Here is a 26,995-nt window from a genome sequence, read left to right on the forward strand (position 1 = left end):
GGTCAGTCCCACTATCAATTAGGAAAATATAAATTAATATGACGATGTACAAAAAATTCAAAGAATATATTTACTAAGAAAATAGCTTATATGGAAAGCAAAATGGTTAACTGTGTGTTTGTGCGTCTTATACAGAAAATACCATACACAAGTAATCATTCACTCAAGTAAATAAATATACTTACTTACTAAAACCAAAGTTGACTGACTGATCACTGAGAATTTCAAACTGGACAGGCCTATCACCCATACAATATTTTCTTAATAACTCGAGGCAGGTATGTAACGTTTTCCTTGAGGGCTTATTTTCATGAAAAAGATCACCACCTAACAAAATAAAATCCACCTGATCAACAGAAAAAGGTGTTAAAATTAGTATGTTTTACAGGTAACATTTTTATAAACTGCAGATGAAAGAGATTAAAAAAACAAAAGACACTATTATGTATGGCAATTTAAAAACTTACATTTTATTTATTCAAAGGGACTTTCAATCTGGTAATTAATCTGACTCTAATTTAGCTGACTAAGCTATCTTAAAAAAAAGCCATCTTCCAATTACACCAAGTCTCTGATTCAAGCTACACAAGGTGATCATGTTTTTTCTATTATTCGAATCAAACATAAACTTAGCACTTTAACAGAACGTATGGAAGAGATACCAAATTCAATCCAAATCATTCATGTAATTCATTCAGCATTTATTTAGAATTCCTACAGGTTCCAGAAGCTAAAAAAATAGCAATCTACAAAACAGATTATATCCTTGCCCTCATTAAATACTGACTCTATGCAAGACCCTCTGCTGAGTCCTGAGGATACAATGATGAATAAAATATCATCCCTATCCTAAATATGTTCAAACTCTAATGGAAGAGGCAAACTGTTATACATCTAAACATAAGTCAAACTCTGGGGTGTACTAGAATGGACACGTAAGCAACTAGCAGCAGAGATGACACTACGACGAATTTGAACTCAAGGCAGGACAATTCGCCTGCGGACACAAAGTCTAGAAGGGATGAACTAACATGATGGCATGTTAGTTGCACTAGGAAAGATAAATGATTTTGAGGAAGACATTCTAGGAATAACTTCAGTGAAGGAGGGAAATCATACAGAAAAAGTCTAATACAGGCTTTCAAGACATATACGATGCACCTAAAGAAATTTAAGTGCTTAATCATACAAAAGAACACAAGGTATAGATCACCGTGCGTATGGTAGTTAGGGTAACTTTAATAAAAATGTGAGATTTAAGCTAGGCCTTCCAGAATGAACACTATTTGAGTAAAAGGAAGAAAATGATCACAATCAAAGGCATGGAAGAAACAAAACAAAAACAACAAACCAAATGAAAAATATACTGGGGCGAAAAGAAGTTGTTGCTTAATGGGTGTCATTTTTGCAAGATGAGAATAATTCTGGAGATCGGTTGCACAGCAATATGAACATATTTAACACTACTGTACTGTACACTTGAAAATGGTTAACAAGGGAAATTTTATGTTATGTATTTAATATATTTTGCCATCATTTGAACATTAAAAAAAATTTTTTTAAACTGGCTGGCGGTGACTCTAGGAAATATTGAAAAGAACCCGACTCATTTCTGTGGTATTCTTGCCAAACGTGCAGAATCTGAACCTAATCATGAGGAAATACCACATACAGTCAATTTGAGGAAGATTCTATAAAATTACTGGCCTGTGTACTCTTCAAAATATCAGGGTCATGAAAAACAAAGGCAAGGCAGATTCAGGAAAATGTACCAGATTAAAGGAGACAAAGAGACATGGCAACTAAATACAATATGTAAACCTGGACTGGGTCCTGGATGCCACCAACCAGCCTCCAAAGAGCTATAACAGACATTATAGGAACAATTGGCAACATCTTAACATTATATAATAGCACTGAATCAATACTACTTTCCTGGTTTTCCATGATTATACATGCAGTTTACTCTCAAATGGTTGAGGGAAAAAAATCATGTGTATTTGTAAAGAGAGGATAAAGCAAATGTGACAAAATGTTAGAAAACCTGGGTGACAGGTAAGGCATTCTATGCACCATTCTTGCCAACTTTTCTGTGAGACTGACATTGCTTCAAAATAAAAAAAATTTTTTTAAAAAGACTCCAAGAATCTAGGGAACAGAACTAAGACTGGTTAGTGGGCATGGGCCAACATAATAAGGGACTTAAAAGTCAGGAAGAATTTAGACTTCAATAATAAGAAATACTAAATACAAATCAAGAAAACGAGTAAACATAATACGCATCTAGAAGTCCCTAGGGGTTATGGGGGCTGGAACAGTTAAGATTAAGGAATGCAGGGAAGGGAAACAGTGGAAGCAGAGGTGAAGGAAAGGGCAAAGTAGAAGTAAGTAGCTTACTCTCAGGAGAAGATTCTGTTTTAGGGCTCAAGAGTTAAAAAAGAAAGAGCACATGCAGGATTCTCCAGCAGGAAACAGACCTTTGGCCACAAGTTTTTGTGCCTTCAGGGAAGGAAAAATTCACCTTACGTTCTATTATTGAAAAGTCAAAAAAGAACAGATGCTGGTGAAATTACGGAGAAAAAGGAATACTTATACAATGCTGGTGGGGGTGTAAACTGGTTCAACCATTGTGGAAAGCAGTGTGACGATTCCTCAAAGAGCTAAAAATGGAACTACCATTCCACCCAGCAATTCCATTACTTGGTATATACCCAAAGGAATATAAATCCTTCTACCATAAAGACACAGCACACATATGTTCACTGCAGTACTATTCACAATAGCAAAACATGGAATCAACCTAAATCTCATCAATGGTAGACGGGATAAAGAAAATGTGGTACATATAAACCATGGAATACTATGCAGCCATTAAAAAGAACCAGGTCATGTCCTTTGCAGGGACATGGATAGAGCTGGAGGCCATCATCCTTAGCAAACTAATGGAGGAATAGAAAATCAAATACCACTTCTCCCTTATAAGTGGAAGCTAAATGATGAGAACACATGGACACAAAGAGGAGAACAATAGACACTAGGACATACCAGAGGGCAGATGACAGGAGGAGGGAGAGGATGAGGAAAAATAATGAATGGGTACTAGGATTAATACCTGGGTGGCAAAACAATCTACACAACAAACCCCTGTCATAAAAGTTTACCTATATAACAAACCTGCACATGTACCCCTGAACCTAAAATGAAAGAATCCAGCCATTGCCTCACTTAATTAAGAAACTTAAAATATGTATACCCACTGCTTTCTGATTCTTTCTAAGCACTAAGATATAGCATGAACAAACAAAAGATTTTCACTCTCATGGAGTTTTCCTTCTAGTGAAGACAACAGATAAAAAATAAGTAAATAATTCAATAAATTATTTCGGATAGTGGTATTAAAAATACGCTATGAAAAAAATAAAGCAGAGAAATGTGATAAAAGAGTGCTTGAAAGTATCAGGGAAGACATCTCCAAAAATGTAAGACTTGAACTCTCAGAAGTAGGCCCCGCCAAGATCAATGTGCTCCAAGCAGAAAGAACTAGATATGTAAGGGCCTCAGAGTAGAACGTGCCGGTGTGGATGTAGCACTGTAAATCAGGCAGAGAGTAGTAGGAGATGAAGTTTCATGGCAGGGGCAAAGATCGAGTCGAACCTTGTAGTTTGAATTTTATACTAGATTCAATGGAATGACACTTGGAAAATTTTAGGCAACAGAGTGCCATGATCTGATTTATTATTTTAAAAGTTCACTTTGGCTGCTATGCTGAGTAGATGTATGCTGAGTAGATGCAGCAAAAAAGAATGGAAGCAGAAAGATGGAAGGGGACCTCCTGCAGGCCATGTGAAACATGATCAAGCTTTGGACTAAGTTTATTAGCGTGAAGAGAGTAGTTGAGAGGCACCATATATATTTGGGAGGAAGAAATAAGGACCTAGCAGATAAACTGAAGAGAACTCTGCAGAAAAGTCAAGATTGGAGGTGTTAATTTGCAAGTCAACTTTTATGTTTATTCTCCAACTCTCTCCTGGGCTGATGTGTTAACTGCCTGCTGAAATTTTTCCCTGATTGTCCCATTGCAGTCTCCAACTCTAAATGTCTAAATCAGAAATTGTCACCTTCCCACATAAAGAAGTACCTCTTTCCTATCTACCTATTTCTATTTTTGGTACAACTATTCACCCAAACTCCACACATTTCAGAGTCACTGTCATCCCCTTTGCCCTTATCCCCACACCCTACAACTAACCAAAGTACACGAATCTTCTTTTTGCAGTATCTCTTGCATTCACTTCCTCTTTCCCATCCCTAAGGTCAACACTTCAAAAAACTGGTCTCTAATTCATGGTATTATACTATGCTGCCAGAAGACTTTCTATTGAACTGGGTACAAATTTCTCAATCTGATATTTGAAGTCCTCATTAATGTAGCTCAAATCTTTACTTTTAGTCTCTCAGCATGCTTGCTAACTATGACCTGCTGGTGAGCCAAATTGACTACAGGGCCCCTAACATACCTTATACTGTCTTACCTGTGTCTTCACTCCTGCTTCACATGGATGTACATTCTCTATGCTCCCCACTGGCCAAAACTCTACCCTTCCCCCAAAGCCCAAGTTAAACACAACCTTTTTCATTAAGCTCATCTTGCTATTTTTTTTTCTTTTTTTGAGATGGAGTCTTGCTCTGTTCCCTGGGCTGGAGTGCAGTGATGTGATCTCGGCTCACTGCAACCTCTGCTCCCAGGTTCACGCGATTCTCCTGCCTCAGCCTCCCAGGTAGCTGGCACTACAGGCGCTCACCACCACGCCCGGCTAATTTTTTTTGTATTTTTAGTAGAGATGGGGTTTCACCGTGTTAGCCAAGATGGTCTCGATCTCCTGACCTCGTGTTCCGCCCGCCTCGGCCTCCCAAAGTGCTGGGATTACAGGCATGAGCCACCGTGCCCAGCCCTCATCTTGCTATAATCTAAATGTGATCTTTTCTGCCTCTAAACTCACAGGAAATGCTACTTAGAATTTCCTTAGGGCTCCTATCACATACAACCTTGCATCTGAGGATTGTGGATATATGTCTTTCACACTAGTTTTCTTCTGTGTCCACTGAAAGCAGAAGTTTTGACAGTCACCTTACATTTCAAGTAGACACTGCCACAGGATCCTGCATTCAGTAAACACCCCAAAAAATTTGTAAAATTTAACAGACTATGTACAAAAGTAGCTCCTACTTGAATTTAAGACACAAAGCACACAAAATCAACTTTGAGCTTTTAGTATATTGATACTCAAGCAGGCAAGATAAGCACCTGAGCTTATAAAACAAATCTGTAATTTTAGAAGGAAAAATAATTTGTTGACCAAGGGAATACGGTAGAAAGTGCACAAATATAAACCACACTCACTTCATTTCCCTGGGCAAGTCTTAAAATTTCATCGAGTGTTACAAACGTATCGTTTCCTCTGACTGCATCTTTCTCCATAAATCCAAGATGAATATCTGTTGCAACTAAGATTTTAAATGTGTTTTCATCATCACTATATTAAGAAAGAAAAAACATTTAATATATTAATAATTCATTAAAAGGATATTCAAACAAATTCAGACTGAAACTTATAAAATAAATAATAACAGTTATGGAGTAAAATCTTTTTTTCAGCCTTAGAGTTCATCTGAAAATCTGAAGTATTCAACATATATTAACATTAGTTTTCCTAACCACTAGTTCAATATAGAACAAATGTACATAAATCTTTACAAGGTTCTATAACTGCTTCAAAAATTTACAATCTTGTTATAACCAGTTTTACAAACTCATGTAACCCATGCCCGAAAGTTTGCTTGTTTTCCTCTTCTTAGAAAACCAAAGAGGTTTTGACACCTATATCTAAACTTGTTATTTACCTGACTTTGTACTCTTCCAAGAAAATCAAAGTTAATTTTAAAAGCCTTCCTCTAAATTTATAAGTCAATTTTATACTAATACACTAATAACTTACATTCAGGCCCCTGAAGACACTTGCTTGCCTCTACTCTCTACAGAGTTAGATTTCATTAAAAAAGTTGGCCAAGTAACAAAACAGAATTGTTTCAATTTGAATTTGGTAATATTCAAAGCTACTTTAATGTGAAGTAGCAATGTAATAGTTATTACATTGCTACTTACACTAAAGTTACACTAAACTTTAATTGCATAAAATACTTTTATTTCTATGATCTCATCTCAACCCTCATAGATGAAGAGTCAGGCATTATTATCTCTGACAAATGAGAAGGCTAAACCCAGAGAAATTAACTGTTTTATCACATAACTAGTGACAGAAACGGGACTAAAACCCATGATGAAAACTCAGGCTATTTTTAATAAACCACAATGAATTTTTTTAAAAAATCTCTGCATATATCTCCAAAATTCAAATCTTTACAAATAAAAGATATTTCCAGAAACGATTCCTCTTCAAAAACTTCAAAAATGATATGCACACAGTTCTGACAGCTATCTCCAAAAAGGTAGGTCAGAATACTTTTCAAATCACAATACTACACGTTTCTGTAGCAATTTATGAAGTATTTTCACATGAATTCTCTCATTTAAGCCTCAAAATTAATCTGAGAAAGGTATAATTATTCCAGTTTTACAAATGTCAAAATTGAGGCAAGGCTCAGAGAACTGCTGACTGGCCCAAGATCACACAGCTAGTAGCGTCCAAGGACTTGAAACTAGGATAAAAGACTACAAGTTTAAAGTCTTTCCTACATAACTTTTTTTTATGATCTCGGCTCACTGCAAACTCCACCTCTTGGGTTCAGGTGATTCTCCTGCCTCGGTCTCCTGAGTAGCTGGGATTACAGGCAAGCGCCACCGTGCCTGGCTAATTTTGTATTTTTAGTAGAGACAGGGTTTCATCATGTTGGTCAGGCTGGTCTCGAACTCCCGACCTCAGATGATCCCACCAGCCTCAGCCTCCCAAAGTGCACATAACTTTTATAGTCCTTTTATTTATTCCCATTTCATTCAAATTCATTTCCAGCTTATTTAATACTAGAGGATTTACTCTAAAAATCTTAAACAGAACTGTATTGACTAATAAGAATTTGTCAGGAAAATTGAATAACTTCAATAATTTAAGACAAAGCCTAAGAACATAAACTTAATACTATATCAATAGATCAAATTACAGCAAGACTCCAATCTATCGCTGCATATTAGTTTCTAAACAGATAAATATTAAAAACATTCCAAATATCCTTTTTGATGACTAGTATTTCTGTTCATAAGCAGGTTATTTACTGCTTATTAAATAAGTTTTATTTTATTGTGATCACAGTTGACGAGCTTTAGAAACCCAAAATAACAAGGGATTCCAGAAGTCTGGTGCTTACAGTGCATCTGCAGTACTCATTTTTAAGGTCAGTCAAGCTCCTCTGGGACCAGGTTCTTCTCCAAGAACCCCTCGGTACTGTACTCAAATGTCAGAAAATGCACTCGATTCCAAATTCTAGAAATTCTAAAAACAAAATTACATTATAAAACACATTTTTTTAAAAGCCTGCACGTATTTAACCAACATGACTTACGCTGCACAAGGTACAGACGTCTTAAGCAGACTGGCAAATCTATAAGTCTCATTTTCATCTAAACACCCATTATACTTTAATTTTTTTAATGAACTAAGCATAGAAATAATACATCTCCAGTGCCATCCTAATTTCACCAGGATGATTAAACTCCTATTTTCCTTTCCCGTGCTCTTATGGGAAATTAATGTATGCTAAACAAATGGGCAAAAAGGATCACATATGGTTGTGGTTCAACACACAAACAACTCTAGATGTGCAGATATTTTTAAGTTGCAGGCATAGGTTACTCTGGAGAACGGAGGCAATCCTGTATTTCCTGCTCAAACACACGATTTTTTTTTTTTTAAAGGACCTGGCTAGTTTGGAAAAGGGAAGGAACCCGCATTTAAAGCGAGTGCAAATAAACAAACACGTGGTCTGCGGAGGAACATCTTTAGGCACCAGCAGGATGACTGAAAACAGCCAGGTTTGGGGAAGAGTGGCTGCCACCGCGAGACAACCCCCACCACATCTGGAGCTCCAGATTCCGTCGGGATTCCAAGCCTCAACAAGCCCTCACCGCCCGGCGCCTGGAAATCAGAACGCGGAGCCCGCCAGGACCCCTCCCCGGCCCACTCGGCCCGTTCTTTCCGAGGTTCCAGTTAACTCTGGGCTTCAGCCTGGGAACCTGCAGAAACAGGAGACGAATGCGATTCCTAAATTACCCCACTCCTGGACTCTTCAAAGCCCCACAATAGGGACCTGAGGCTGTCTTCTTTCCAGGAAGAAAGGGCAAGATCCGTGAGAAGAAAACAACACGGTCCAAACTTGCCTCTGAGAACCCACAGGGCCGTAAACCTGAATTCCGCGGGAGAGAACGGCGTCCGTTTCTCTCGCGACACTTCATGGGAAACGTAGACGCTTCAAGTCCAGTTCGGTTCTCATTGGCTATCGCACGCCGTGAAGGGGCGGAGAAAGTAGCGGCGAGGCCCCGCCCTCACGCAGGAGCCAATCTTGAGCTGCCGAGGAGACAAACCCGGAAGTGAGATGCAAGGCGGCGATTTTCGCTTCTGTCAGGTGGGTAGTTACTCCCTGTCCCGGACCGCGCTTTCTGGTGGACCCGCGCCATCTAAGAACTCCTGAGCCAGTGCGGGTGGGTAGCCTGTGGACACAGGCCGAGCCCTGCAGGTCAGGCCGCGTCCTGGTCCCCAGGTAGGGCTGAAGCCGCTTCTCCGCTCTTGGCTATTTAGAAGGCCTCAGGCGGAGCTCGCGGGACTGTGAGTTCCCGGCCCGTGGCAGAGTGTCGAAGCTGGATCCCCTCTCCCTCCCTCCCACGCGCCAGACTCTCTACAGGTGTCACCCATAGGTCCTTGAGTTCAGCACAGCTGCATTGCTTTGTGCTGATAACAGTAAGATGTATAGTGCAGCGAAAAATAATGTGGAACTTTTGAATTAGAACGTCTGCCCTTTCAGTTCCACTGAAGGGTCCTTGATCTAGGGCAAGTTGTTTTATCTATCTGAACCTCCTTCATCTGTAAGGTTTATACTCCCCCCCACCCCCATCACTGAGTTGTTTGTAAGGAGTTGACATAGTTCGGATCTCTCTCAAAATAGGATATGCCCTTTAAGTTAGGAAACGTACCCTGATCTTCCTGATGGAATATCAGGAATGTCATCATCAAGTAATCAGTTTTGTTTTTTAACTGTGAATCGGGTAGATGCGCCTAGGTTTGGCTTTTTAAACTAAATATACCAGTAGAATTTTATATATAATTTGTTGTATCTGAATCTGTAAACTCAAAATTTATATAAAGGGAGTTTTTATTAAAAGGAAAAGCATGTTGAGGAAGAGGATAAGATCTGTGGTATAAGGTTACTATATTTGATATAGTTACAAGTGAACTTTTATTTTTTAGCCTCTGTTAAGTGTTTAATGAATTGATGTATGGTCACTTTTGTGTTGCAAGGTTCAGGAATTAGTTTGAGAATCAAAGAAAAAGTGGAAACTCCAGGAGAATTAATAAAACACAAAGCGATTCTGATTGGGTGTCTCTGATTCCAAGGGTAACTGAAAAGCCGGATTGACCTTAGGAACACTTTAGTAAAATTCTTACATTTTACAATAAAGTAACAGGTCCAGAAAAGTTACTGGATGTGAGTAATAGATTTAAACTTGAGTTTAGTGCTATTGCCACTAGTAATAAAATTTAATACCACATTAAGATTGTATACTGTTAAACTTGTGAGATTAGGTACCAGAAATCAGTATCTTAGGGGTATGCCTAACTCTGGAACTTCTCAGAATCCCTTCCAGGCAAAATCAAGCTACAAGACTTTAATTAAATATAATGCTACACATACTTAATGCCTTCTATAGACAAGTAGGAGATAAATATAAGTTAAATGTGGTCATTATCTTTAAACTTATAATCTTTTAAGGGGCAAAAACAAGAACAAAGTTAGTGGTGAAATACAATGTAGCACCAAAAAAAGTAGAAAGCAGAAAGTGATCTAAATGAGAGGATCAAGAAAGAATGGAAGAGATAACATCTGAGAAGAGCCTCGAAAGACTGATAAGATTTCGACAAATAGAGTTGGGAGGCCGGGAACTGGTATTTTTAAACTATTGGTTATTCTCCTTTTCTGTAATTGATTACGGTTTATATGCTGTGTAACTCTTTAAGCTGATACTGGTTTATAAATTAATATGGCGGCTTAACAGAATAAACATCAGTTCCTTCAGGAAGCCTTCTTTAATCCCTTAGAACTAGGGGAATTATGAACTTCCTGTATACTCATGGTTTCTAGATAAGGTCTTGTAGTAGTACTTATCATGTTGTCTTTGCCAGTCACATGACATCTTTGCCAGTCACCTACACTAGAGTAAGCTTCCTGAGGATCTTGCTCATTATTGAATCCCAGTACCCAGAAATTGACACATACCAGACATTCTATTCATATTAGTTGAATGAAGGAATGAATGACAGCCAAAATTCAGTTGAAAACAAGGACCCAACTAAGAACTATAGTTGCCTATCAATAAATAGGACTACTTTTTAAAGCAGTGAATTTTCCTAGGCCTGAAATTATCAAAGTAGACATAGGATAATTAGTGTAGATGTTGTGATAAAGATATCTGCTCCAATGAGAGATTGGGACAGATGTCCTTTTGGGGGCCAACATCTTCAAGAATCCCTGATTCTTCTAAGTAGTTTTTTTAGGAATTAGAAGTTTTTATTTCTGCTCTATATTATCTGTGTATCTAGTTTATAAAAATCTTGAATGCACCTTCTTCATTGTATTAGTTATACTTCAAAACCTTCAAGCATTCATCACTCTTAGCATAATACCATCATACCTAAACCAGTAGATTAAAAATAATAGTTATGGCCGGGCGCGGTGGCTCAAGCCTGTAATCCCAGCACTTTGGGAGGCCGAGACGGGCGGATCACGAGGTCAGGAGATCAAGACCATCCTGGCTAACACGGTGAAACCCCGTCTCTACTAAAAAATACAAAAAACCAGCCGGGCGAGGTGGCGGGCGCCTGTAGTCCCAGCTACTCGGGAGGCTGAGGCAGGAGAATGGCGTGAACCCGCTGGGCGGAGCTTCCAGTGAGCTGAGATCCGGCCACTGCAGTCCAGCCTGGGCGACAGAGCTAGACTCTGTCTCAAAAATATATATATATAATATAATAATAATAATAGTTATACAATAATATAGTTCACTTAGAAGAAAACAACAAAAGTAAGAAGCATTAGACCACTAAAGATCATCTGTGATCTAATAGTGGTCTAATGCTTCTTTCTTTTGTTGTTTTCTGTCAGCACCAGTATTTAGTGTATGTAAGGAATACCATAAGAAAAACAAGAGTTTACACAGGGTTTAATTGTATATGTTTGCGAGACTTATCTATGCAGTTGATAAAGCCTGAATTATTGTTTTACTAATAACTTTTGTACTTGTGTTTTCAGGTCTTGATGAATAAAGCAGTCATAATTTATCTCTAGGAAGATTATACCCTGGCATTTGAAATGCTTTTTATTTAGAATAGTAGTAAAAATGGAAAAAGAAAAAGGAAATGATGATGGAATACCAGACCAAGAGAATTCCTTGGATTTTTCTGAACACTTTAACCAACTTGAATTGTTGGAAACACATGGACACCTTATTCCTACTGGTACTCAAAGTCTTTGGGTAGGCAATTCTGATGAAGATGAGGAGCAAGATGACAAAAATGAAGAGTGGTATCGATTGCAAGAAAAAAAAATGGAAAAAGACCCAAGCAAATTGCTTCTTTGGGCTGCTGAAAAAAATCGGGTAAAAAAAAAAAAAAAATTACAGAAGGAAGTGTGACAGTAGGAATAGCACTGGGTTCAAGCCAGAAGGCCTGCCTTTCCTATTATGGCCGTCATACCTATCTCTTGATTGTGAGGACCAAATGAGACAATGTACATGAAAGCACATATTAAGCTGCAAAGTGTCATGCTAGGTATTATTTGGGGGTTTAAGGATAATTATCTAGAAAGATAGCAAGCAATCATCTATATTTTAAAATCATTTATATAAAGTCATTAGGATCATTTAGGAAAGAGGATGGAAACTAACATTTATTAAATACTAACTATACCAGGTACTTTATTACATTATTTAATCCTCATGTATCTCTATAAGTAATATTCTTCTCTTTTATAGAGTAAGAAATTGAGATTCAGGAATATTAATTTGCCCAGGATCATCCAAGTGGAATGAACATCAAAAGCCTATTCCCTCTGCTTGGCCACTTCCACCTAATTTTACTAAGTTTCCCCATGTCTGTTTTAGTAAACTAATAACTAAAAGGGTCTTGCATTTTAAATAGCTTTTTAACCCAAGAGCATGCCACGTTTAACCAGAGGCCCATAGAACAAACTAAAAATTACAACCTAAAAGGATGTTTCTAAGGTTGTATTGAGAAGGAATTGAGCTCTTAAATCCCTAGAATTCCTTATTAATACTTTATTCTTTTGTTAAAAGTTTTATTTTTAAAAGTTTCATACAGTGTATATATTGGTGTGATAATCCAATAGAAAAATCAAGCAGTTATGTTTTCTTCACAGATAACATATAAAATATTAAATACAATTAAAACCTATGATATTCATTGGACTGAAGCTTTTATGCAATGAACCTTAGTTGGACCAGGAGTAAGGGTATGGTTTGATATTCAGAGAATCTCATTCTTAGAAGCAACAAAGTATAGTTAACACTAACTTGTTCATTCTCAAACCAGTAGTCCTCTCCTCCCAAAAAAGAGATCTTAAATTATTTTCATTTTAAAGTCATCTACTAACAAGTTTTTATTCAACTTAATTAAATCTAACACCACAAGACAATTTTGTTTTGGTTATTGTTTTGGTTTGAGTTGAGTTGAAAGATTTCCATTTTTCTTCTCAGCTAACTACAGTGCGGAGACTACTTTCTGAAAAGGCCACTCATGTGAACACTAGGGATGAAGATGAGTATACCCCTCTTCATCGCGCAGCCTACAGTGGACACTTAGATATTGTCCGGGAGCTCATTGCACAGGGGGCAGACGTTCATGCAGTGACTGTGGATGGCTGGACGCCCCTGCACAGTGCTTGTAAGTGGAATAATACCAGAGTGGCTTCTTTCTTACTGCAGCATGATGCAGATATCAATGCCCAAACAAAAGGCCTCTTGACCCCCTTGCATCTTGCTGCTGGAAACAGAGACAGCAAGGATACCCTAGAACTCCTCTTGATGAACCGTTACGTCAAACCAGGGCTGAAAAACAACCTGGAAGAAACTGCATTTGATATTGCCAGGAGGACAAGTATCTATCACTACCTCTTTGAAATTGTGGAAGGCTGTACAAATTCTTCACCTCAGTCTTAACAATTCTAGTAATTTTCTTAACTTTCTAAGTACCAGTGCCTCCTTTGTGTGAGATGTAAAGTATTCCCATAATCAAAGTTGACGTCAAACATCTTACTACAAAAATTCAGTGATATTCATTATAACATTCTTCCAAGTGAATTGCCTGACTTTGATGTCAGAATGTATTTAAAAGTAATTTGCATATATATTTAATGATTTCTGTGGAGTTTGTGATTTTTTATCAGAAATAATTTTAATGTGTGTATACTTAGAAACTTGACACGGGTTGTACAGAAACTGATATTTTTGGTGCTGATCCAAGAGAAATGTATTTTTAAATATCCCACATCCTGGATCTTTGTTGAGTACTTAGTATATTGACATATATTTTTATAAGGTGAGGTAACTCAGAACTTAATTTAGAAGTCTTAAATATTCTGATACAATTTAGCTGTCTTCTCTACCTTACCATAGCCAGTTGCTTTCACTTTAAACTAGAGCAAGTAACGTATTAGTGGCTTGCATCTTCATAAGTTAAAGAAAAAAACAGCAAAAAACCTAGATCTTTGTCTTTTAGAACACAGACCATTTCAGGAAAGCAGTTAGCTAGGTGTTTAATTCATGAATATTGTATACTGCCTCCCCTACCACAATTTACACAATCCTGTGGATAGTCCTACCTCACCCTGGTCAACCTACATGATCCTTATGCTAATGGCAAATCACGATGACCTTGTAGACATGCCCACAACTATACCTTTGTCCAAGAGATCATAATATATCTGCTATCCAACTGGTTTTACATGCCTAATCCTACTGATTGGGGCACTGCTCATATAGTCTCTCAAGTTCACAGGAAATGTTGATTTTCTAAGGTCCTCATTTTTACAAACTATACAAAGCCTAAGTGACAGAGGAAAAGGAATTAGTCTAAGAGTAAGGGGATGATTATTATATTGAGGCTAAAACCACAAAGTGGCTCAGGCTTAAAAAAAAAAAAAAAAACACTGTGGATAATGACAAAAAGCATAAGTAAAAATATTTGAGAAAAATAAAGTACAAGTTTTCAACAACACAAAAGGCATGAATTCATTTTTTACCTGTGTATGTCTTTCTTGGATCCAGAACATTATTCATCCAGCGTGCACTTAGTTATTTAATATCTACTCGCTCAGTTTCTCCAGCAGCAATTTTGCATTGTGTACCTAGCCCCTCTGTGATTGTTCCCAAAGTTTTGTCTTCTCAACATGAGAACACTCTAGGGGAAGAGAACTAAACCAATTGCTCTTTACTTCAGTTAAATTTTTGAAATGTCCACCAAGGCTTATCTCTTTCAAGCCATCCTATGTAACCCAGTCACCCTAGACTAAGTAATAATGTTATTTAATGAAATATTAAATATTTATTTTTGGTTAGAACTTATTAGATGATCTCAGAAAAGTCAGAGATAATATATGAACTGAATCATCGTGACAACAGGCTCTTGAGAGTTAGTGCTTTAGTTTATGTTGTGATCTCTGTCTAGGGAGATGCTTTGTGGCAGAAAGAGGTTGCTTTCTGTTTGATCTGGCCTAAGTTAGTGACACCAAATGACAGGTACAGCTGACAGGCAGTGATGATAGAATAAGACCTTACTTATCCAAGCAGACTGCTGAATGAGGCGGCTTAGCCTGAAAGTCACAGAGCTGATGGCTCCTTTCTCATTTGAGAATGGATTGCACCCATGATTCCATGTAAACTTTCCATTTAAGTATGAAGCCAAAGAAGTCTTGTTTCCAATAAGGACCTAAGATGTGTCTACTCCCTTGTTTTCAGACCTCAACACTCACTGAGGCTAGAGAGCAAATTCTACATATAAGACAAATCCCACCCCTGAGGGCAGAATTTGGATTGTCTGCTTCATTTATACTTTCCAGAACATTTACTAGACTGCTCTGTCCACAGAAGGCAGTTACTAATTGTGCTTTGAAAGGATTACTTCTACTTTCCAGTTTAGGCAGGCTAAATAGCTCAGTTTGCAAACAGAATTTTCTCTAATCTTGAAAAGCCTATACGAAGACTTATTAAAAAATAAAATCTGAGTTTTTCATAACTAAGGGTTTAATTTTGATTAACCTATGCTTGAGGAAGAGATAATTTTTGTGAATGTTCAAGGTTCATATCATAATTCTTAGGCCTAAAGTGGAACTAGTTGGCTTTGCTTTTATGAATCTTAAATATGCTTTTCCAGGGAGCCTTTCAACCCACAGCCTACCACAGTGGTGGGATTTAAAGTCTTTATACTATAATATGAAGACATTTATTTTTATTATTTGACATCTATTATGTTATCTAACACTATGCTGGAAAATCATGATCAAAAGAAGCCCAGAGACTATTCTGAGATTTATGTCCTATACCAAAATGAAATCTCTGGATCAACTCTTGATTCCTGATCAACACATGTACCATCTTGACCCTGCCTGCATTGGCTCTAGGAATTTATGCAACTGCCTGCAAAATAAGATCACCAAATCCTTGATTATGTCTTTCCTATAATTTGTTTATCATAAGATGCTCCAGTCCATCTGTAGGGTTGCTAGATGACCACTCAATTTGTTCAATATGAAATGCTTTCTCTAAAGGATATTTAAGGTCTATGCTTATTAAGTTCAGAAGAGAGTAAACCAAGAAGGATTAAGTGTAGCTGATTGATGTTTTAAATTCCTGGAAATTTCCCTTTGAAACTCCAAAATTTTACTTCTCAGAACCTAAATGGAAATGATCTAAATCAGTGCCAACACATAGAAACATGTGGGCCACGTACGTAATTTTATGTTTTTAGCATGACTATTGTAGATACCTCATATAAGAGGACTCATGCAATAAGGAGAGAATTGCATTTTATGGCATACAAACATAGATAAGCAAAAATCTTAGAAGTTGAAAATCATAAGAGCCATATTAAAACAAACACAGGTAAAATTAATTATATGTATATATATTAGGATAATACATCCAAAATATGAGAGATATATTTTTAAATTATTGAGTTTTTTTTGGATAGTAAATCTTGAAAATACAGGGTGTATTTTAAAGCACATCTGAATTTAGACTAGTCACATTTCAAGTTCTCAGCCATGTTTGTCTAATGGCTAGTCCATTGAAAGCACAGATCTACATGCCTGAGTCATTCCCTGGAGGCAAAGAAGGATGGTTACACAGAGCATTACACTTTGAGTGAGACAAACTGAGTTCAAATCCTCAGTGCCACCTGTGGGTGACTTTGGACAAAAAAAAAAAAAAAACCTCAATTTTCTCATATGTAAATCAGGGATAATGTCTATCTTGTTGTAGGCTAGTTTGTTATTTAAATGTAAAAATCATATGGTGTAATTTATTTTGTCAATTTCTTTAATACTTTAAAAATAAATTTCAATATGAAATACATTGAAATCATACTGTTTAAAAAAAAAAAGCTACATGTGTTTATCAATGTCCTCCAGTCATCTTTTATGTAATGCATGAATGAAATCATCTGATCTTTATGAACGTTCTTATATATATAAGATGTGGTACACCAAACCTCTGTGACAATAGCTAACAACTGAGTGCTCACTGTAGGCCAACTATGCTGTATGTGCATCGCGTGTGTGATACCATGTGAGCCTCACAACAACTATCTGAGATACATATCATTGTACAAAAGGAAATCAGGCTTATGGAACTTACACGGATTGCCCATTGTCATGCTATGTGCGCATGATGGAGGTTTGTCTATCTGATTCTACCACCTTTCCTCTTCACCACACACTAGTATTTGACATGTATTTGTGAAGTTGATTAAAGAATGCATCATTTGGTGCATGTGTAGTGTATTTTCTTACGTTCCCAGAAAGCTCATGTTCAAATATCACAACTTTTTACCTGTGGTGTTTTTAAATATTATCTATATACCACCAGTTAGTCTGTCAATCATAATAACCAAAATTCCATTTTCTTAAATATTATTTTTATGTAGTTTATTTACAGTAGGGTTTGAGGACATAAAAATTACTATCAGGAGCAAAAGCAACTGCATTTTCTTTTAAAGGTGCAGTTTATATTTTTTGAATTTAGTTACTTATATCTACTTTTAAATACGCTTGCCATTTATCCACATATAAAGTATATGTTGTGTATAGGCTATAGCTAAATTTATTTAATTTTTTTTAATTTTTCTTTTTTTTCTTTTTGAGACAGACTCACTGTTGCCCAGGCTAGAGTGCACTGGCACAATCTCGGCTCACTGCAACCTCTGCCTTCTAGGTTCCAGTGATTCTCATGCCTCAGCTTCCCAAGTAGCTGGGATTACAGGCGTGTGCTACCATGCCCAGCTAATTTTTTGTGTTTTTAGTAGAGACCAGGTTTCACTATGTTGGCCAGGCTGGTCTCGAACTCCCGGCCTCAAGTAATCTGCTGGCCTCGACCTCCCAAAGTGCTGGGATTACAGGCGTGAGCCACCATGCTTGGCCACTAAATCTATTAATTTTATTCCCCTTCCATGTAGGATTCCATACATGTGTGCAAATTTCTTGTTTTGTTATTGTGTGAGAACACTTAACATGAAATCTGCCCTCTTAAAATTTTAGTGCATAGTATTTTTTTATCTATAAGCACAATGCTTATAGATCTCTAGAATTACGGAGATTCTAGATTGTACAGCAGATCTCTAGAAATTACTCATCTCATATAACTAAAACTTTATACTCATTGAATAGCTACTCCCCATGTTCCCTTGCCCCAGATCCTGGCAGCCACCATTCTACTTTCTGTTTCTAGGAGCATGACTATTTTAGACACCTCATATAAGAGGACTCATGCAACAAGGAGAGAATTGCATTTTATGGCACACAAACATAGATAAGCAAAAATCCTAGTAGTTGAAAATCCTAAGAGCCAAAGCAATATTTAAAAAGAAAACAGGCTCACACCTGTAATCCCAACACTTTGGGAGGCCGAGGTGGGCAGATCACGAGATCAGGAGATCAAGAGCATCCTGGCCAACACGGTGAAACCCCATCTCTACTGAAAATACAAAAAAAAAAAAAAAAAAAAAATTAACTGGGCATGGTGGCACACCCCTGTAGTCCCAGCTACTCGGGAGGCTGAGGCAGGAGAATTGCTTTTCCTTGAATCCAGGAGGCGGAGGCTGCAGTGAACCAAGATCACGCCGCTGCACTCCAGCCTGGGCAACAGAGTGAGACTCCGTGTCAAAAAAAAAGAAAAAGAAAACGTTAAAATCAGGATTTTTACAACCTGATTTTAAGACTAGCTATGAAACAACAGTATTGAGACAGTGTAGTATTGGTGGATGGACATGTGGATCCATAGAACAGAATACAGTCTAGAAATAAATTCAGATATAGATGATCAATTAATTTTTGACAAAGGTGTCAAGGAATTCAATGGGACGTTCTCTTAAACAAATGGTGCTGGAACAACTGAATATCTTCTTGGAAAATACATGAACTCATTTATAGGCAGAAAGCAGTTCAGTGGTTTCTTGGTCACAGGGACAGAGGTTGGACTCCAAAAGGGCAGGGAGAACCTTTTGGAGGTGATGGAAATACGCCATAGCTTGATTGTGGTAATGATTTTACAGGTGTACACAACTGTCAAAGTCACTGGGTTTTAAAGAGTAACATAGGGTTTTTGTACATAAATTATATTTTTATGAAGTTGATTTTTAAAAATAGATATCCAGAAATGACTAATTTTATTCTTTTATTATTTTCCATGGCAAGCATAAGATGAACTCATCCTCAAATTCTAGGGATATATCTTCAGGGGGGGCCTGTTATTTAAAAAAATACATTTCACCAATTCACTGGAATTTTAAAATTCCAAGTAACACATCCTTTATAATCAGAAGGTGCAATTTCTCCATTAAATGACAGAATGGGAAACAAAATAATTGCTTTAAAATAATTAGTCCATTTGGCAGGATTCAAGAAATTTGAAAAGATAGCTAGTTACTATATAAGAAGGATTTGGTTGGCTTTTAATTTAAATCAGGACTGTTAGAACCTAAAAGAGGATACCAAAGTGGTTTTAGCATCTACTTTTCCAAACAAAAACGATAGCATTCAACGTCCCATTGTTTATTACTATATAAGAAGGATTTGGCTGGCTTTTAATTTAAATCAGGACTGTTAGAACCTAGAAGAGGCTACCAAAGTGGTTTTAGCATCTACTTTTCCGAAGAAAAACGGTAGCATTCAACATTCCATTGTTTATTCGGTTGTGCTGTAAGACAAACTGAGATGATTTCTTGAAACCTGTTAGATCTATAGAATTAAGCACAAGTAGCATGAAGTAACCTATTTACTCTGGTAATATACTAAAACTTTTTATTTCTTTAAGACTTCATTTTTTACATGAATGTGTAACTTTTTATAAGAAAACTTTAGTCTTGGGTTTTGTCTCCATCTAGTGGTCGTGTTGGTCTTTTCCATTTACAGTCAGTCTTGGGTTAATGATGCATCGCCTATACTGACAGTGATCTCATGAAATTATAATGGAGCTAAACATTTCCTATCACCTAGTGATGTTGTAGCTGTCATTAGGTCATAGCACAACACATTACTCACATGTTTGAGGTGATGCTAAATGTAAACCTACTGCACTGCCAGTCATGTTTACATACAACTATATACAGTACACAACACTGGATAATGATAATAAACAACTATGTTACCGGTTTATGAATTTACTATAATATACTTCTGGTCATTATTTTATGGTATTCTTCCACTTATTAAAAAAAGTGAACCATAAAACAGTTTCAGGCAGGTCCTTCAGGGGGTATTCCAGAAGAAGGCATTATTACCATAGGAGATGACATAGGAGTAACTCCATGAGTGTTATTGCCCCTGAACACCTGCCAGAGGACAAGATGTGGAGGGAGAAGACAGTGATCATGATGGCCCTCTGTTGGCCTAGACTAAGTATGTGTTTGTGTCTTTGTTTTTAACAAAAAAGTTTAAAAAGTAAAAAAATATATAAATAATGCATATTGAAAATACAAAAAAGCTCATAGAATGAGGCTATAAAGAAAAAAATAGTTTTGCATAGCTATACAAGGTGTTTGCATTTTAAGCTAAGTGTTATTACAAGAGTTAAAATGTTTTTTAAAATTAAAAGTTTATAAAGTAAAAAAAAGTACAGTAAGCTAAGGGTAATTTATTATTGAAGAAAGAAAAATATGTTTGCATAAATTTAGTGCAGCCTAAGTCAATAGTGTTGATAAAGTCTGTAGTAGTGTTCGGTGCTATCTTAGGCCATCACATTTGCCCACCACTCACTAACCCACTCAGAGAAACACCAAGTTCTTCAAGCTCCATTTATGAAGTACACACTCTACAGGTATACCTTTTAAAGTCAACTATACCATGTTTTTACTGTACCTTCTCTATGTTTAGATTTCTTAAGATACACAAATACTTTCCTTGTGTTACAATTGCCTACATATGCAGTATAGTAACATGTTCTACAGGTTTGTAGCCTAGGAGCAATAAGCTATACCAAGTAGCCTAGGTGTGTGGTAGGCTATGCCACCTAGGTTTGTGTAAGTGCATTCTGATATTTGAACAAGGATGAAATTGCCTAGTAACACATTTCATTAAGTGACGCATGACTGTAATTGAAATTTTTAAAGGATAAGCCAACTATCCTGGGGATTTTTCATTCTGTTTTTGTTGTTCATTTTTAGTTTTTTTGGTAAGGATTGAAAAACTATTGAGTACTATGCTTATTACCTGGGTGATGACATAATTTGTACACCAAACTCCTGCAACATGTAATTTTCCTATACAGCAAATGTGCCCCTGAACCTAAAAAAAAGTTAAAAAGAGAAAAATGGAAACCACAGTTCATACCTAAAACAGTACCTTTCATACTTATTTGCATCAGTAACTTCTTTCAAGAGAATATGCATTGGTATATAATTGAAGACACACATATAACGATTGGAAATAAAAAAAATCAAAAGCCATTTAGAAGGAGAAAGAAGGAAATAAACCACCTAAATCAATATAGTTACTAAAATTGATAGATTATCTTTAAGGTTTTTGGTAATTAAGAAAAAAGAGGAAGACAGTAATTGCTTTTTTTGTTTGTTTGTTTGTTTTTTTGTTTTTGAGACAGGGTCTTGCTCTATCACCAAGGCTAGAGTACAGTGGTACGATCATGACTCACTGCAGCCTTGAACTCCTGGACTCAACTGATCCTCCAGCCTCTGCCTTCTGCGTAGCTAAGACTACAGTGCAAGCCACCACGCCCAGCTAATTTTTTAATTTTTCTTTTATAGAGACAGAGTCTTGCTATGTTGACCAGGCTGGTTTTAAACTCCTGGCCTCAAGCAATCCTCCTGCCTTGGCCTCCAAAGGTGCTGGGATTATAGGTGTGAGCCATGGTGCCCAGCCTTTCTTTATGTTTGTTTTGTGCATATTTTTTGATTTGATCAAATAAACCCCATTTTTATGAGTAAAAATATTTTTAGACATTTTTTCTAAATAAAATATTCTTAATTTTTGTATAATTTTGTAGAACTATAGCATACACAAAGTAAAATTCAGAAATCTTCGTGAATTCTTCAAAGTGAATAGGGTTATGTAACTATCACCCAGCTCAAGATCTAGAACATAATCAGCACCTCCAACAGCTACTTTGTGCTTCCGCTCAGTGTTCCCTCAAAGGTAACTACAATCTAACTTTTATTTCCATCATTTAGTTTTGCCTACATAAATATAGTAACTTATGTATATTTTTGCATTTGGTTTATTTCACTCAACATTACGTCTATGAAATTTCTCCATTTCTGCATGTAGTAGGGTTTTGTTCTTTTTATTGATGTATTCTGTTATACGAATATGTAATAATTTATATATACATGATATTGTTAACTTTTGGTGGGATTTTGCATTGTTTCCAGTTTGGGGATTTTATGAATAGTGCTGCCATAAACACTCTAGTACATGGTTTTGGTGTACGTACTATACCTTTCAGTGCATATCTAGTAAAGCCTGCTGAGCCACAGGATGTACTTATATTCCACTTTAGTAAAAACTGCCAAAACACTTCTGCAAAGTAGTTGTACCAATTTACACTCTTAGCAGGAAATGAGAGTTCCGACTGCTCCACATGCCCATGGCTCTTGTTACTGCCAGGTTTGTTGATTTTCATTTCTTTTTTTTTAAATAGCCATTCTAGTGGGCCTGTAGTATTAGCTCACTGTAGTTTAATTTGCATTATCCTGGTGACCAATGATGTGAAGCAATGTTTTTATGTGTGCTGACTGACCACTTGGATCTCCTCTTTCATGAAGTGCTTCATCTTTCTCCATTTTCTTTCTGGGATGTGTCATTTCTTATTTTTACAAGTTCTTTATATATTCTCAATACTAGTTATTTTGGGGATATATGCTCTCTCAGTCTGTGGCTTGCCTTTTCACACTCTTACTGGTGATTTTAATGAAGAGAATATCTTAATTTTATTTATTTATTTACTTTATAGAGACAGGGTCTTGTGCTGTTGCCCAGGCTGGAGTGCACTGGTGTGATCGGAGCTCAGTGCAGCCTCAAATTCTGGGGCTCAAGCAATGCTGTCAGCCTCCCAAGTTGCTAGGACTACAGGTGCATGCCACCATGTGCAGCTAATTCATGTATTTGTTTTTGTAGAGACAGAATCTTGCTATATTGCCCCAGGCTGTTCTCAGACTCCTAGGCTCAAGCCATCCTCCTGCCTCGGCCTCCTAAAGTGCTGGTATTACAGGCATGAGCTACAGCATCTGGCCTGAGAATATCTTAATTTTAATGACCTCTAATTTATCTATTGCCTTCTTTTGATTGGTGCTTTTGGTTTCCTGGTTGAAAAATATTTGTCTACCCCAAGATCATGAAGGGTTTTTTCATTGTTATACTCTAGAACCTTTTGTGTTTTACCTTTAGTGCTATTTTTGAGTTGATATTTGCATTTGACACATGGTAGGAGTCAAAGTTCATTTTCCCATATTAATATCCAATTTATCAATGCCACTTATTAAAAGGAATAGTCCCTCACACACACACAAATACACACACACTACATTGCAGTGAAACTTTTGTCATTTATCTGGTGATCATATTTAGTTGGGTCTGTTTCTAGACTCTATTTTGTTTCATTGAGCTATCTTTGCCCCAATACCCCAGTTTTAATATTTTGGCTTTATCGTAAGTCTTATTATGTGGTAGTGTAGATATCCCAACTTTACTCTTATTTTTCAAGGTTGTTTTGACCATTCTTGCCCACTACATTTACTTTTTTTTTTTTTTTTTTTTTTTGATACGGAGTCTTGCTCTTTCACCCGGGCTGGAGTGCAGCGGCACTATCTCGGCTCACTGCAACCTCTTCCTCCTGGGTTCAAGCCATTCTCCCGCCTCAGCCTCCCCAGTAGCTGGGATTACAGGCACGCACCACCACACCCAGTTAATTTTTGTATTTTTAGTAGAGACGGGGTTTCACCACGTTGGCCAGGCTGGTCTCAAACTCTTGACCTCGTGATCCATCTGCCTCAGCCTGCCAAAGTGCTACATTTACTTTCTAATTTTAGAATCTCCTTGTCAACATTTATTTTAAACAACCCTGCTGAGATTCATATTGGGATTACATGAAATTTCTAGATCTAGTTGAGGAAAATTAACATCATTGTAATATTCGGTGTTACAGTTCTTGAATATACTGTAATATATTTCTGCATTTATTTAGGTATTACTTTTTGTTGACAATGTTTTAGAGTATTCTGTTGGAATTCTTTCTCTCTTTTTAAAGATTTATTCTTAATGTATTTTTTGGCTCTCAACGCTGTTATAAATGTTACTGTCTTTTACATTCCATTTTTAATTTTTTTTACTATATAAAAGTAACATTTATTTTTCTCTATTGACCATGTGTCCACTGGCCTTGATAAATTTATTAATTCCAATAGCTTACCTGTACATTCATTTTCTTTTCTTTTCTTTTTTCTTTTTGAGACGGAATCTCACTCTGTTGCCAGGCTGGAGTGTGGTGGCGCGATCTCAGCTCACTGCAACCTCCATCTCCCAGGTTCAAGCGATTCTCCTGCCTCAGCCTCCCGAGTAGCTGGGACTACAGGCATGCGCCACCACACCCAGCTAATTTTTGTATTTTTAGTAGAAACGGGGTTTCACCATGTTGGCCAGATGGTCTTGATCCCTTGACCTCGTGATCCACCCGCCTTGGCTTCCCAAAGTGCTGAGATTACAGGCATGAGGCACCGCGCCTGGCCTGAATTTTCTGTGTATACAGCCATGTTGACAGCTAATAACAGTTTCATTTCTTCCTTTTTAATTTTTTTAATGTGGTAAGTTATACAGTATTGATTTTAAACAACCTTGCATTCCTGCAATGATCAAAACTTGATTGTGATGTATTATCCATTTTTTAACATGTTACATTTGGGTTACATTTGCTAATATTTTATTTAATATCTGAATTGATCTTCTTGAGAGACACTGACCTATCATTTTCCTTTCTAGTAATGTTCTTTCAGATTTTGGTATAAAGATGAGTTGGGAAGTGTTAACTTTTTTTTTAATTCCTGCAAGAGGTTAGATAGAATTGGTGTTATTTCATTCTTAAATGTTTGGAAGAATGTACCAGTGAGGCTTTTTCTTTATGGAATGTGTTTTAATTTTAAATTCCATATTTTTAGTGGTTATATTTTTATAACTACTTCTATTAAAGCTATATTTTTTCTTGTGTCTCTTTTGGAAACCTTTTAAGTAATTTATTTTATTTAAATTGTCAAATTTACTAGCATCAAATTATTCAAAATATCTTCCTATCTTTTTAATGCCTGTAAGATCTTTAGGTATAGATTTACCATTTCTGATATTGGTGAAACTAATCTTAAGTTTATTCTGTGAAAACTTACAAATGATAGTTGACAGAATGAACAGCATCTTTAAAAATAGTTTTGCTTAAAATTCAGAAATATTTCTTATTTGACTTTTTCCCATTGCTTCTCGATAAAAATTAAGAATATAATGTTAAAATAGCATCATGAGTCAATCAAATGAAATCTAGGTGTTTTTGCTTTCAAATTATATAAACCCATATTAGGTAAGGATATAATGAGTATAAGTCATTTAGAATAAATTTTTGGAAATTATTTCTGCCATTTGAGTTGCCATAACTCACCTGTCAAATTATTTCAGCCATATGGACTTCTGATAGGTGAAGGGCTCAGGAAAAGCCAAGGCATGTTGGCAGTAACATAGCTGGGTAAGAATGGCAATGAATTCACTCCAAACATATTAGGTGAAAGTTATACACACGCATACACACACATCAACAACTCTGTTCAAATCAAATCTTATGCAGAATGTGAGCTCAACTACATAAGGGCAGGGATTTTTGTATGTTTTGCTCATGGTTACATCCTTAGCACATATAAAAGCTCCTGACACAAAGCCGTCATTCAATAAATATGTATTAAATGAATGAGGAGTGCCTGAACTGCCTGGAGAAACACTGTGGGTACTGGGGAGCAGTTTGAAATTCAAACTCCTGTTAAGAAAAATCTCTCAGAAAATCTCTCAGAAAATAGTGCAAAAATACAGAGATATAAAAAAGGAATACAACCTTTCCACACAACCTTTTAATTGCCTCTCTCTATATATATAAAATATAGATAGATATCTCTCTACAGAGAGAGAGAGAAAGAAAGAGAGAGAGAGAGCACGATCTCCTGCTTTTGCTATGTGAGCTGCCTGTTCCTCCTTTGTCTTCCACCATGATTGTAAGTTTCTAGAGGCTTCACCAGAAGCCAAGCAGATGCCAGCATCGTGCTTCCTGTAAAGCCTGCAGAACTGTGAGCCAATTAAATCTTTTTTCTTTATAAATTACCCCGTTTCAAGTATATAGCAATGCAAGACTAGCCTAATATAATTGTGATAGTAATGTAAACATTAAATATTACTCTAGTCAAAATTTCAATTTATCTATAATAGTAGTATAAAGGAGCAGTAAGTATATGTGACACAGGGAGTATGAAAATCAACATGATATCTAAAATTGAAAAACATAAAAAGCAGCAATATAAGGATTTGGTATTAAAAGTGTTTGGCTCTGGGGTACAATGGAGACAGAGGAGGTTTCCTGTATTTGGTTGCAAGCCTTGTAGAACGATTTAATAGTATAAAACAATGCACATTCAACTTTCATAAAATTAACACCACAACGTAATCCATTTTTTAAGGACTGCAAAACCAAAACCAAGACAAAAGCAACCTTATGCTCCAAATAAAACCCTGAATTTTTCTACTTGCTCTTCAAATTAAAATTTGCTGAATTTGATTTCATCTGCAAAGTTAGTTATTAGTTTATTAGTTTTGTGAATACAAAAGAGCTTGGAAACTACAATTTGCTTAATGATAGTAATAATTTACAACGTGAAAGTTGGGATTCATCAGCATTTACTTATTCAATCATGTTGCGTGTGTGTAGCAGGGAGCGGGATGCGACAGGCACAAGGCTGCG

General features: G+C 36.6%; 2 protein-coding genes across 7 annotated transcripts in view; one reads left to right on the top strand and one right to left on the bottom strand.

Annotated features, from left to right (window-relative positions):
- MRE11 (MRE11 homolog, double strand break repair nuclease) overlaps nucleotides 1-8,507 on the bottom strand; it is a 78,490-nt gene extending 69,983 nt beyond the window's left edge. For 2 of the 4 annotated variants that reach the window (XM_025357423.1, XM_025357425.1), the window contains exons 1-4: nucleotides 8,283-8,473; nucleotides 7,381-7,505; nucleotides 5,402-5,534; nucleotides 186-346 (exon numbers count right to left, since the gene is read on the bottom strand). In XM_025357423.1, the coding sequence (XP_025213208.1) occupies nucleotides 186-346; nucleotides 5,402-5,534; nucleotides 7,381-7,400 (314 nt within the window). In that variant the 5' untranslated portion in view covers nucleotides 7,401-7,505; nucleotides 8,283-8,473. Of the gene's footprint in view, nucleotides 1-185; nucleotides 347-5,401; nucleotides 5,535-7,380; nucleotides 7,506-8,282 lie in introns of all 4 variants that reach the window. The other 2 variants (XM_025357424.1, XM_025357422.1) reach the window with 2 other exon arrangements.
- Nucleotides 8,203-14,515, top strand: ANKRD49 (ankyrin repeat domain 49). 3 transcript variants are annotated; one of them, XM_025357427.1, is made up of 3 exons: nucleotides 8,203-8,634; nucleotides 11,530-11,752; nucleotides 12,992-14,515. In XM_025357427.1, exons 2-3 carry the CDS (start codon nucleotides 11,618-11,620, stop codon nucleotides 13,451-13,453), a joined length of 597 nt encoding a protein of 198 aa, XP_025213212.1. In that variant the 5' UTR covers nucleotides 8,203-8,634; nucleotides 11,530-11,617; the 3' UTR covers nucleotides 13,454-14,515. The 3 variants fall into 3 exon arrangements, 2 of the variants coding, with proteins under 2 accessions (XP_025213212.1, XP_025213211.1); XR_003115671.1 differs by having other exon boundaries at nucleotides 8,412-8,634; nucleotides 11,530-12,047; nucleotides 12,992-13,357; XM_025357426.1 differs by having other exon boundaries at nucleotides 8,412-8,634; nucleotides 11,530-11,875; nucleotides 12,992-14,510.
- The last annotated feature ends 12,480 nt before the right edge of the window (nucleotides 14,516-26,995 follow it).

The sequence above is a fragment of the Theropithecus gelada genome, chromosome 14 (assembly GCF_003255815.1).
Source record: "Theropithecus gelada isolate Dixy chromosome 14, Tgel_1.0, whole genome shotgun sequence".
NCBI lineage: Eukaryota > Metazoa > Chordata > Mammalia > Primates > Cercopithecidae > Theropithecus > Theropithecus gelada.